The sequence below is a fragment of the Trichosurus vulpecula genome, chromosome 2 (assembly GCF_011100635.1).
Source record: "Trichosurus vulpecula isolate mTriVul1 chromosome 2, mTriVul1.pri, whole genome shotgun sequence".
NCBI lineage: Eukaryota > Metazoa > Chordata > Mammalia > Diprotodontia > Phalangeridae > Trichosurus > Trichosurus vulpecula.
In genome coordinates, this window is record NC_050574.1 from 388815682 (window position 1) to 388830075 (window position 14394).

At 36.8% G+C, this 14394-nt stretch overlaps 1 protein-coding gene across 4 annotated transcripts in view; it reads right to left on the reverse strand.

The window, feature by feature from the left end:
- TMEM131 (transmembrane protein 131) overlaps positions 1-14394 on the reverse strand; it is a 274512-nt gene that overhangs the window by 145851 nt on the left and 114267 nt on the right. For all 4 annotated transcript variants that reach the window (XM_036743188.1, XM_036743187.1, XM_036743186.1 and 1 more), the window contains exon 3: positions 3325-3362. In XM_036743188.1, the coding sequence (XP_036599083.1) occupies positions 3325-3362 (38 nt within the window). The remainder of the gene's footprint in view (positions 1-3324; positions 3363-14394) is intronic.

The window sequence follows — 14394 nt, forward strand, 5'->3', positions numbered from 1 at the left end:
CTTGTATGCATGAAAAATCTCTTCATTTAATGAGGCTGAAATTCCCCAGTTTTAAAACAATTGATATAGAAACTTTAAATTTCAAAATATAGAGCCAACATAGTATTTCAAAATTCCTGCTTAAAAGCAACCTATGTACTTTTTGTAAAATATTAAAACATGGTTTCAGTAAAACTCTAATAGCAGATCCTATCAGTCATTAAGATATTTTCAAAATGATGAGTCTAAGTAACTACGTTATGGATCTATCTATTGTTGGAAGCAGAAAAAAATTGTTGTAATACTGACAGTATAGCATCTGAAGGACACAAATATGAGAATACTGTCATTTATATAGTGCTTTACTGTTTGCAGAGTACTTTTTACTTTTTTTTTAAGTAAAGCTGACAGAGGCAGGTATTATTATCCCCATTTCATAAATGAGAAAACTGAAGCTTAGAAACAGTTAAGCAACCTGCTTAACTAGTACCTGCCAGAAAATACCTATGGTGATAGGTGCTTCACAGATTAAAATATTTTCTATCCTAAGTTCCCATATGATTAGACACAGAAAAATACTGAGACAAAGAGGTCTTGATGTCTCAAATGTGTCTCTAATTTTTCTTATCTAAAATGCACTGTACTAAGTGCTAGTCTTGGGCTTTAGTTCTAGCTCTACCTGACTTTGGGTGATAACTTATTAAATAGCTTATTATTTCAGGCATTATGGTTACAAAGTACTTTAAGTATGTTCTCACTTGATCCTAATAATAGCTTTGTTGGGTTAGTTAGGTAGTGTCAGACTACCTTCTCTAGGATTCAGTTTCTTTATCTCTTCTAGCTTTACAATTCTAACTTAGAATTATCAAGAAACTGTGGCCTGGAATTGTGGCCTGGAAAAGAGAAGAAATAATGAGAGAAATCCTGTCTTCAAATATCTGAAGAGATGCATGCCTCTAGCCTGCCTTCCCAGGCATTTCCTTTAGGCACTCTACATTTCTACCAAATTGGACTAGTGGGTGTCTCTAAAACAGCATTCCATCACCCTTCTCTGTGCTTTTGTTCAGGCTAGCCCCCATTCCTGGAATGTACTCCATCATCTCTATATTTTAGAATGCTTAGCTTTTCTTGATCTCCTAGGTTATTCGGACTTATCAGTATTTATATTTGCTTATCAGTGTACATGTTCCCTACCTCCCCAAGTCCCTTTTATGTACCCAGCAACTAACAGGGTGACTTAACAATATTATATGCTTAAGAAATGTTTGAAGAACAGAATAGCTATAAACAATTGAGTGATTAAGCTTACTCTACTGGCCCCTGCATACAGAACCTGGACCAATAGGGTAGAAGCTACAGGGAAGTAGAATTTCGGTTCAATAAAAGGAGGAACTTCTTAATTGTAGTTGCCTTGAGAGATAATGAGTTCTTTGATGTTAGAGATGCTATAGAGAATACTCATTCCACAGGTTGGACCAGACTATCTCTGAAGCTCTTTCCAAATCTGGGATCCTATAATCTTAAGATGATGTCTTTAAAAAGTTGAAAAGAGCATTTTGGGAAGATGAAGGAATTGATTGATGAGTGAAACAAAGAACTAGGAGAACAATATACACAATAACAACAAAGCTATGAACAGAAACAAGAACAACAAAAGAAACTGAATTCTGTGTAATTATGATTAAAATTGGTCCCAGAGAAGACGTAAGAAAATGTACTTTCCCACCTTCTAAGGAGAGGTAGGGGACAATGGGTGAAGAACAGTAGAGTCAAACTCAAAAGAAATGCTCACTAATCAGTATATAAGGATACATGCGGGCTATATACTGACCTAGTTTTAAAATACAATGTTATCTATGTTTAATTTTTGTTTATTTTGCTAAATAATTCATTTTAATCTGGTTCAGGTAGTACTGAGGAGTCCTATGGGCTGCATGTTTGACACCTCTAGTGTAGAACATTGCATATACTGTTAGATTCTACTGATGTATTGATTAGTTTTTCTTTTCATTTTTCATTCCTGTTACAAGGGAGGGTGCAATGGGTTGGGGATGAGGAAAAGAAAATATAAAAATAGAAGACTGTTGATAAAAATTGTTTTTTAAAGAAGAAATAAACTAAGTATCTACTAAGACCATACTTTTGTTTGTATTAACCTTTAGCTAATATTTCAGGGTTCATGATAAAGGATGGCAAGATTTCATAATTGAGAATATTTGTTCCAGAATTAGAAAAACAATTTAAATGATATTAAGAAATTAAAACTGGGTAAGGGAGACTTAAAGTACAATATTTTGGGAATAAACTTGACTGGTGCTAATCTTCTTCCTTGAGATCAAAGATTACCTTTGTATTGCCAAGGGCTTAGCACACTGCTTTGTACATAGTACAAAGCTTAATAAATGCTTTATTCATTCAGTCAGTCAGATTAGTCCTCCATTATAGAACCCCTAAATGCACAGGGAACATATTCCTAAAAAAGAACATGCAAATGTTAATGGGTCATATTAACTGTATAACAAATTGCAAAATGGGAACCAATAATCAACTTTGATGAGAAAATTAAATGGTGAATGGGGTGTGGGAAGAAACGCATATTGATCCATTATTGGTAGAGCTGTGAATTGGTGCAACTTCCATGGAAAACACTGGAATTATTTTTAAAAAATTAATCAACTATTCATACCCTCCAATCCAGATTTATACTTTAACAAAAGTACCATACATATATACATACATACCAAAAAAAAAAAAGGATAGGAACACTATTCGTCATTTTAAAAAACCTGGAAACAAAACATGTTCAACAATTGAAAGATAGCAAAATAAACTGTGATATTCTGATGTAATTGATTACTGAGCCATAAGAAATGACAAATATGAAGACAGAACAGGCTTTGAAAGTCAAATGGCTTTTCCCAAATTAGGTCTACAGAAGAGCTATGGTTGAGGTGTAGGTCTCCTTACTTATAAATTCCTGTTCTTTGTACAAATGTATGGCATCAAGTAACAAGTACTGGAGAATTATAAAGATGTGTCTCATAACAAAAAACAAGTGCCATCCAACTGACTGTAATCATTAAAAAGATTTCACAGAAGAAATCCTTTTGCATCTATATACAACTATGTTTGCAGTGAATCAAAAGATTTGAGTGTGTGTGGAATATAAGCCTTTATAGTAGTACATAAGACTTCTCATTTAAATTTTTTTGACTCACTGTGCTGATGCAATGTTAAATAATACTGTTCTCTTAAAAAAAAAAAGGAAAGAAAACAGTGGATTTCCAAAAGGATCTGAAAGTGTGCTAATAAGAGCATAACGAAATTCTAATATTTAATTCTTACCTTTTCTGCTGATAGGAATTGAGTCCAATTGTCTCAGTCTGTAAAAGGAATAATATAAGTAAGATAGTGAGTTGAAAATAACATTTTAATATAACAATCAAAATACAGATTATTTAAGATGTACTAATTAATCTTAATCTTGCTTATATATATAAAACTTCATATGACTGTTTAATATAAGCTTTATGTTATACCTAATTATCAAGGTCATGAATTTAGCCCCCACAGGAGTAAACCACAAGATATAAATAAGAATGAAAGACAAACTTCAGCCCATATTGTTAGTATACAAATAGGAAGCTAACATTAACAAACATTATATATACATGAATGAGTACTATTACATTTGAAGAAGTTACCTTGAAAGCCCAGATTGTTTTACCAATATGGCTACCATTACTCAGAGCATTTTTTGGGAACTTTTCTTTAACTGACTTCATAATTTGCTTACAAAGTCAAATGAAATAAATAATTTCGTTGGAATCATCACATTTCTGACCAAAACCATCAGGGTCCAATTTCACCACCCTGCCCCTCACTGACCATATTTCTGATTTTAAGGACAGCTGGCTATTTCCAAAAATCAATATGTCCTCAAAGATTTTCACCACTGAAGATGTTCAAATAAATTAGACAGGAGGCCTATAGGTTATTCCAAAAGAATTTCCAATGTGTTTGAAGCTACTCTGGTATCAAAATTTTATTGATACCCACAATCTAACAGTGATAACCTTTAAGGAAAATGCTTGTTTTAATTTATAGAAGTATTTATTTATACCATATTATTTCATAATCACATTTTATAAGTTATATAAAGACTGACTTCATAATCTTGTGTATTAATAACTTAAGGGGTTACTATAAAGTAACTCCTTGTGTCTATTTTTGTCCTTATATTCCTCAGGGACCAGCAGTGTCTCATATTGTGGGAAGCTAGTGTTTACTGAGAAGAATAATTAGTTAAATAGCCTTTCATACTGATTATTTTGAAGGGACAATTCAAGTTTTTTTCTTTTTTAACTAAATTAATTTTTTCTCAATTTAATGTAAAAACAATTTTTAACATTTGGTTTTTTTTTAAATTTTGAGTTCCAAATTCCCTTCCCTCACCCCTCCTTCAGAAGGTAAACCATTTGTTACATACAGGGTATCCCTAAAGTCTGGACACAAAGGCAAAAATGCATATTTTGAAGTATCTGGAATATTAACAGACCTTAGACCCCTTGACTTCTTTTTCTGGGGTATGCTAAAGGAGAAGTTGTACTCAATGAAAATCACAGATGCAACACACTTGATTGAACACATAAAGAGTGAATGTGCTAAAATTGAAGGCAATGTGGAGTTATTGCATTGAGTTCACGTGAATCTTAGAAAGCACATCAACCTTTGCATCACAAATGATGGAAATCATATTGAAGATGTTATTTGTTAATATTCCAATTAAATGAAATGTTTAAAATTTCATTTATTTCATTTCTTGAAAATATGCATTTCTGCCTCTGTGTCCAGACTTTAGGAACACCCTGTATTATACATGTGTAGTCATGCTAAACATATTTCCATATTAGCCATGTTGCAAAAGAAAACAGATCAAGAAAAAAAAGAAAAGGCCGCAAAACCCCAACCCCAGAAAAATAAAGTAAAAAAAAGTAAAAGCGAATTTCAATATCCTTCTTTTAAAAATGGAACAAATTGCTTTTTAGTCATATTTGATAACTTCCGATATATGAACAGGTTTAACTCAAAATTACATGTAGTCCAAACCACTAATTTTCCTCATCTGTCCCTTCCAACTCTAGAACTACAATTTCTCTAGTCCAACCCAACTTTGACCAAAATGAAAGCTTGGGCAAATTGTGACTTGTCCCACTTTGTTTTAAATCTAAGACTAGTTATAAAATAATATTTTAGGATATCAATAAAACTTGTAGAGTTTGTATTATGTACATATTCCATGAAGGTCATTCAGCCTGAAAATACATACTCCTAAAAGGCAGTTCGACTGGATATACTAGGACTTTTAAAATAAATATTATCAATAATTATAACCCTGATGTTTGGAGAGGGGGAGAGAGAGTATGTATGTGACTGAGGGACAGAGTATGTATGTGACTGAGAGTGTGTATGTATGTGTGTGACAGTGTATGTGTGTGTTTGTGTGTGTGCGCGTGTGTATGAGCAGTGCTGCCTGGCACAAAGGCTATATACTTGCAAGACTGTCCCTGTGAAGAGCTGTTCTTCATTTGTCAGTAGCAATAATGATTGGCAAAGCTATCTCTGTGAGATGACAATTTTCAAATGAACTCCCTTCCACTATACCTATAAAGCAACTGTCTAATAGCAAGACTGTCACATTTCATAATAGAAAAATTGAGGTCTAGGTTACAAAAATCATTTAATCAAGGGAATATATCAAATCAAAGATAAATGACCGGAAATGAAGGTGGAGCATTCATTTAGCCAGAGTGAGAGACAACAGGTGAACAATCTTTTCTGTTTCATAATTCAACAAATCAATGAATGAGCACTTACTTATTAAATGCTTTTATGGGGCTAGGCATAGCGCTAAGCACTGGGAACACTAAGAAGGCAAAAATAATCCCTGCCCACAAGGAGTTTACAATCTAATGGAGGTAACAACATGAAATAATTATGTTACATACAAGATGTATAAAGGGTAAATTTGAAACAATCTCAGAGGGAAGGCACTATGACATTAAGGGGGTCTGGGAAAGATTTCTTGCAGAATATGGCATTTTAGCTGAGACATGACGGAAGCCAGCAAAAGCAGGAAGCAGAGATGAAAGACAGCATTCCAGGGAATTTTATATTTGATCCTGGAGGCAAAAGAAAATGACTGGAGTTGATGGAATGGGAGTGGAGGTTGTGTGTGACATGGTTAGATTTCAATTTTAGGAAGATCAATTTGACAGGTGAGTGAAGGACAGACCAGAGTGGGAAGAGATTTGAGGCAGGGATACCAAACAGCAGGCTACTGCAATAGTCCAGGCATGTGGTAATGAGGGGACTACACTAGGGTGGTGGTGGTATCAAGGAGGGGAGGTAGATATGAAAGATGCTGCCAAGTTAAGAGCAACCATATCAGTAATTAAGGTGGGGGGGGCGGAGCCAAGATGGCGGCTGGTAAACACGGACTAGAGTGAGCTCCGTACCCGAGTCCCTCCAAAAACCTATAAAAATGGCTCTGAACCAGTTCTAGAACGGCAGAACCCACAGAACAGCGGAGGGAGGCAGGGCTCCAGCCCAGGACAGCCCGGATGGTCTCTGGGTGGGCTCTATTCCACACGGAGCTGGGAGCTGGGAGCTGGGAACGGAGTGGAGCAGAGCCCAGCCTGAGCGGCGTGGACGATCCGGACCGGAAGCCGGGCGGAGGGGGCCCTAGCGCCCTGAATACGGGAGCAGTTACCAGACCCCTCGACCCACAAACACCAAAGACTGCGGAGAAGGTTAGTGGGAAAAGCTGCGGGAGTGGAAGGAGTTCGCGGTTCGGCTTCCAGCCCCGGGGGCAGCGGAGGTGGGGCAGCTACAGCTGTTGTTACTTCCGGCTCCAGGCCCACCTGGTGGGGGGAAATAAGTGGCGGATCACAGCAGGGGTGCACAGCCTGCCGAAGATCTGAGCCCAGTCTGGACTGGGGGTCCTTGGGGAAGGAGGAGTGCGGCTCTGACAGAGCTGGCACCTCCCCCCCAAACGTAGAACATAGAACTCTGTAATCTACAAGCAGTCATACCCCACTGAAAAACTCAAGGGTCAAGTTAGTTGGTTGGGAATATGGCCAGGACGCGAAAACGTGCCCAGATTCAGTCTCAGACTTTGGATTCTTTCTTTGGTGACAAAGAAGACCAAAACATACAGCCTAAAGAAGACAGCAAAGTCATAGAGCCTACAACCAAAGCCTCCAAGAAAAACATGAACTGGCCCCAGACCATAGAAGAACTCAAAAGGATTTGGAAAAGCAAGTTAGAGAAGTAGAGGAAAAATTGGGAAGAGAAATAAGAAGGATGCGAGAAAACCATGAAAAACAAGTCAATGACTTGCTAAAGGAGACCCAAAAAAATACTGAAAAATACACTGAAGAAAACAACACCTTAAAAAATAGACTAACTCAAATGGCAAAAGAGCTCCAAAAAGCCAATGAGGAGAAGAATTCCTTGAAAGGCAGAATTAGCCAAATGGAAAAGGAGGTCCAAAAGACCACTGAAGAAAATACTACTTTAAAAATTAGATTGGAGCAAGTGGAAGCTAGTGACTTTATGAGAAATCAGGATATTATAAAACAGAACCAGAGGAATGAAAAAATGGAAGACAAAGTAATTAAGGTGGGACTTTCTTTTACTGTTTTCTCTTTTAGCACTTATTTAATCAAGTGCCCTTAAGGAGTCTGTCTGGCCTTTGTTTCTTTGATTAAATCAGGAGTCTTTCATAACCTCCTTCCCTCAAGGGAAAGGAGAGAGGGTGGTTGTGAGAAAGAATGAGTCAAGAATGACATCTAAGTTATAAGCCTCAATGACTGGGAGGACGCTGCTGCCCCTGACAGTAACAGGGAAATTAGGAAAGGATGGACGACTTACCAAGAATAATTATGAGATCAGTTTTGGACATGTTAAATTTAAGAGGAATATAGGACCTCCAATCTGAGATGTTCAATAGACATGCAAGACTGTAGGTCAGAAGAGAGGTTAGGGCTGGATGAATACATTTGAGAATCATATATATAGAAATGATCATTCAATGCATAGGAGCTGATATGATCACCAAGCAAAACAGTAGAGAGGGAGAAAAGGGCCCAGGGCAGAGCCTTAGGGGACATTCATAGTTGGTGGGCATGGCTTGACTATAACTCCAGCAAAGGAGACTTTGGCATCCCTTACTCATTTCTGTTTCATCATTTAGCAAATCAATAAAAGAACACTTGTTCAGCGCTCACCATAGAGCTGGGCATAGTGCTAAGCATTGGGGACACAAAGCAAAGACAGTGCCTACCCTCAAGAAGCTTATAATCTGCCTTAAAAATTAGGCAAAAGACAATAAAGGAACTTGTTTTGCTTGATTATGCTTATTTGAAACAAGGATTTTGTTTTCCTTTTGGGGGAGGAGGTGGTAGAAAAAAATAAATGCTGGATAAGGGGGGGGGGATTTTTTTTTTAATTAAAGAGACATTAATTTAAAAAAGAAGAAATTCCACAAAAGCTAAACAGAAGAGTTTACAAGGTACTCTAGGCCCTTTGACAATCTTAACCTTTCCTACTTTATCTCAAATTACTCCCCCTCGTGCATTATATATTCCAGACAAGTTGCACTACTTACTCTCTGCCCCAGAACATGCCCTGGGCCCACACAGGTCCACTTCTTTGCTCTTTTTGCTCCCAATAACTGCCTGGAAATTCTTGAACTCGCAATTCACTTGCTGAATCTCTACTAATCCTTTAAAACTCAATATCTTCCACAGGCAGTAAATCATAGACTAGTATTTTTGTTAGTTATCTAATACTAGCATTTTAAAAGTGGCTTTGGTGTGTATTCATTTATGCATCATAGTAACTGTTCCTATTTGTGTGTAAATGCTAGTTGATTTGCAAAGTCAGAACAGGATAAAGGATATTTATTGTAAATTAAAAACACAGGAATAACTTCAACAAATAGTATAATTATCAAAAAGGAAATAACTACAAAGACTTATTAAAGGTTAGCTGTAAATAGGCAAGGACATTCACTGGAAACATAATTGTTGTTTTTTTAATGTTATTAAAACAAAATGATGTTCCACTTCAATAAAAAAAACCAGCATCATATTTAAGGAAAAATCTTGATATTAAAATGAGTGATTCTTAAAAAGCAGCATAGTATGATGAAAAGAGCTCTGGAAAACAATCAAGCAACTTAAGTTTTAGTTCTGCCACTAAATGTCTTTTCCTCACCTGAAAAATGGAAGGAGAATGGTTTGACTAGATAACTGCAAAGGTCTGTCCAGTTCAAAAGGTCTATGTTTCTATACATGGTAAAAAGCACATGATCAAAATCAGGTTAAATTGCCCAAAGTATCCTAATCATTTCTGAAGACAGTGTTAGCATTCAAATTAAAATAAACACCATAAGCCCACGCCCTTCTGTTCCAATAGATCCTTGGGTCTAAAGACATTGGTATTCTTCATTCTATATAGTTTTAAAAGCTGGACACAGGTTGTCCAAACTGATAGAACAGCCTTATTTTTCATGTATTATGGCAAGATGTGTTTTAAGTAAACCTTTAAATTATTATTTCTATTTCCTCCTCTTAAACCATGCTTTTGTCATTTCTCTCCATTTAGATACTTTTAGTGAAATATCTGCTACAAATAAATATACATGCAACAATATCTTAAGCTCTTTGGTGTAAAGGTTTTGTATAAATAATAATAAAAATATATTAACATATAAAAACAATATATTGCTGGCCAAAGCATAAGAGGAGATACTACATCAGAGCAAGTGGAAACTACTTTTTCCACTTCAAAAAAAACCCTACTTTTGGATGATATCTAAAAAATAAAATTAGAGGGTGAGAGAATATATTGGGAGGAGGAGGAAGGGCAAAGACAGAATGGGGCAAATTATCTCACATAAAAGAGGCAAGAAAAAACTGTTATAGTGGAAGGGAAGAAAGGGGAAGTGAAAGGGAATGAATGAATCCTGCTCTCATGGGATTTGGCTTAAGGAGGCAATAACATAAACACTCAATTGGGTATCATACCCTACAGGAAAATAGGGGGGAAAGGGGTGGGGGTAGGGAAATGATAAAAGGGAGGGCAGATTGGGGAAGGGGTAGTCAGAAGCAAATACTTTTGAAAAGGGACAAGGTCAAAGGAAAAAATAGAATAAATGGAGGGGGTGGATAGGATGCAAGGAAATATAGTCTTTCACAACATGGAAGTGTCTTCCATAATGACACATGTATAACCTATATTGAACTGCTTGCATTCTCAATGAAGGGGGAGGGTGAGGGAAGAAGGGAGAGAATTTGGAACTCAAAGTTTTAAAAACAAATGTTAAAAATTGCTTTTACGTGCAACTGGGAAATAAGATATACAGGCGATGGGATATAGAAATCTATCTTGCCTTACAAGAAAGTAAGGGGGAAGAGAAGGGGGGAGTGATAGAAGAGAGGGCAGACTGGGGAAAGGGCTAATCAGAATGTACCCCATCTTGGGGTGGGGAGGGTACAGATGGGGAGAAAATTTGTAACTCAAAATATTGTAGAAATCCATGTTGAAAAAGAAAAATATATTAATCTATATAATAAAAAAACCACCCCAAAACCCTACTTTTACATTTGAAGTTCATCAAAGTAATTAAATTTAAACTGCCACTATACTTTTGATGCAGTCAGCATGAATCATTTCAACATGCTACTCATTTCATCAGACTACTCATGCTGATAAGCAAAGATACTACTACTTAACAAATGTTATCACTATATTATTATTACTGTATCAATGCTCCACACTGCTCATTTTATTTGCAGGCATAACTTTATTTCGAATTCATAAAAGTAACCAAGTTTCATGTCCATTAAAAATAATAGCTATGAGAGTCAGAGCCAAGATGGTGGCTGGAAAAGCAGGGACTTGCTTAAGCTCCCCCCCAGGTCCCTCCAAACACCTATAAAATGGCTCTGAACAAATTCTAGAGCTGCAGAACCCACAAAATAGCAAAGAGAAGCAGGGCTCCAGCCCAGGACAGCGTGGATGGTTGCTGGGAAGGGTCTATCGCACGGAACTGGGAACAGAGCAGAGGAGAGCGTCCATCTGGGTTGGCGGTTCTTGGGGGAGGAGGAGCACTGCTGTGGCAGAGCTTGCTGTGTAGAAATAGCTCTGAAAACAACAGTGCAGCCCCTCAAGCTTGGAACAAAGTACTCTCTACTCTACAAGCAGTCATACCCTGACAAAAAGCTCAAGGGTCAAGTAGTTGGCTAGGAACATGGCCAGGCAGCAAAAACAGTCTCAGATTCAGACTAGGACTTTGGAATCTTTCTTTGGTGACAAAGAAGACCAAAACATACAGCCAGAAGAAGTCAACAAAGTCAAAGAGCCTACATCAAAAGCCTCCAAGAGAAACATGAACTGATCTCAGGCCATGGAAGAGCTCAAAAAGGATTTGGAAAAGCAAGTTAGAGAGGTAGAGGAAAAACTGGGAAGAGAAATAAGAGTGATGTGAGAAAACCATGAAAAACAAGTCAATGACTTGCTAAAGGACACCCCAAAAAATTCTGAAGAAAATAACACCTTAAAAAATAGACTAACTCAAATGGCAAAAGAGCTCCAAAAAGCCAATGAGAAGAAGAATGCCTTGACAGGCAGAATTAGCCAAATGGAAAAGGAGGTCCAAAAGACCACTTAAAAATTAAATTGGAGCAAGTGGAAGCTAATGTTTATGAGAAATGAAGATATTATAAAACAGAACCAAAGGAATGAAAAAATAGAAGACAATGTGAAGTATCTCTTTGGAAAAACCACTGACCTGGAAAATAGATCCAGGAGAGAGAATTTTAAAATTACTGGACTACCTGAAAACCATGATCAAAAAAAGAGCCTAGATATCATCTTTCAAGAAAATATCAAGGAGAACTGCCCTGATATTCTAGTCAGAGGGTAAAATAGAAGTTGAAAGAATCCACTAATGGCCTCTTGAAAAAGATCCCAAAAAGAAAACTCCTAGGAATGTTGTCGCCAAATTCCAGAGCTCCCAGATCAAGGAGAAAATACTGCAAGAAGTCAGAAAGAAGCAATTTGAGTATTGTGGAAACACAATCAGGATAACACAAGATCCAGCAGCTTCCACATTAAGGGATGGAAGGGCTTGGAATATGATATTCCAGAGGTCAATGAAGCTAGGATTAAAACCAAGAATCACCTACCCAGCAAAACTGAGTATCATGCTCCAAGGCAAAATATGGATTTTAAATAAAATAGAGGACTTTCAAGCTTTCTCAATGAAAAGACCAGAGCTGAATAGAAAATCTGACTTTCAAACACAAGAATCAAGAGAAGCATGAAAAGGTAATGAAGAAAGAGAAATCATAAGGGACTTACTAAAGTTGAACTGTTTTGTTTACATTCCTACATGGAAAGATATTGTGTGTAGTTCATGAGGCCTCAGTATTAGGGTAGCTGAAGGGAATATACATACATACATACATACATACATACATACATACATACGTACGTACGTACGTACGTACGTATGTATGTATGGCACAGAGTGAGTTGAATATGAAGGGATGATATCTAAAAAAATAAAATCAAATTAAGGGATGAGAGAGGAATGTACTGAGAGAGGGAGAAAGGGAGAGATAGAATGGGGTAAATTATCTCACATAAAAGTGGCAGGAAAAAGCAGTTCTGTTGGGAGGGAAGAGGGGACAGGTGAGGGGGAATGAGTGAATATTGCTCTCATCAGATTTGACATGAGGAGGGAATAACATATACACTCAGTTGGGTATCTTACTCCACAGGAAAGAAGGAGGAAGGGGATAGAAAAGAGGGGACAATAGAAGGGAGGACAGATGGGGGGGGAGGTAAACAAAAGCAAACACTTTTGAAAAGGGACAGGGTCAAGGGAGAAAACTGAATAAAGGGAGACTGGATAGGAGAGAGCAAAATATAGCTAGTCTTTCACAACATGAATATTGTGGAAGGGTTTTACATAATGATATACATGTGGCCTATGCTGAATGGCTTGCCTTCTTGCGTAGGTGGGGAGGGAAGAGGGGAGAGAATTTGGAATTCAAAGTTTTAAAAGCAGTTGTTCAAAAAAAAAAAGTTGTTTTTGCATGCAACTGGAAAATAAGATATACAAGCAATGGGGCATAGAAATCTATCTTGCCCTACAAGAAAGTAAGGGAAAAGGGGATGGGGGGGAGTGGGGTGACAGAAGGGAGTGCTGACTGGGGAATGGGGCAATCAGAATATATGCCATCTTGGGGTGGGGGGTAGGGTAGAAATGGGGAGAAAATTTGTAACGCAAAATCTTGTGGAAATCAATGCTGAAAACTAAAAATATTAAATAAATTTAAAAAAGTAATAGCTATAGTCATTGTAAATTTTCACATATCAAAATCCTAAATAATACCTTCCTAGGGTAATAACTTATAAAATGAATGCTAGGATAGGAACCATATGAAAAAACACAAAGTAATTTCTAATCCATGTAACAGAAGATAAATATATTACAAATAGTAATACTTCAAATAGTAATATTTAAATAGCATACTTAAAAGTGATATATTTGATATTTTGATAAAATATATAAAAAGTAGTATGTATTTCTCATTTCTAAAAAGCAGCAGTATAATAGATGATGCAGTAGAATATGCTACTTTCTGGACTTGCTATATATCATTCTGAACGAAATGATTTAACTTCCCTGGATTGAAATGCAACAGATGCAAGGAAGAGGGAGCTGTTCAAATCAGCCAAGCTGCAAAGATTCAAATAAACTTTTTGTATCTTCACTAAAGATCCTGAGTACTTGTTCTTTATTAGCATAGAGGATGAAAGTATTGAAGTATTTTATTGTGGGGAAGTACTAATGTAAACTTTAGAACATTTAGAAGCATTTGGATTCTGAGTAGAATTGCCAGAAGCGTGTTCTATTTTACAAATATTATCTCATTTTACCCTGAGAGGTATGTGCTATTATTATCTCAATTTTACAGATCAGGAAACTGAGGCAAATAGAGGTTAAATGACTTGCCCAAGGTAACACAGCTAATGAGAGTGACTGAGGCCACATTCTCCTAGGACTCTAGGAATCTAGGGCCAGTGCTACTGCTCTACTACTATACTACTAATCTACTGCTATACCTCTTTTATAATATGCTCTAGTGTTGCGAACCCATTGCCCTTTAGGCAATCTTCAACTTTTTTTCTTTAGGGACATAAGTGTTCCATTATCACATCTATAATTATCAATGGAAGAACTCTAGTATTAAGAAGATGGGTCTCAGCTTCAGGGAGAAGCTTAGAACATCTGTTGAATTCTGGGTCCAACTCACTAATATACAGCTCTAGAAT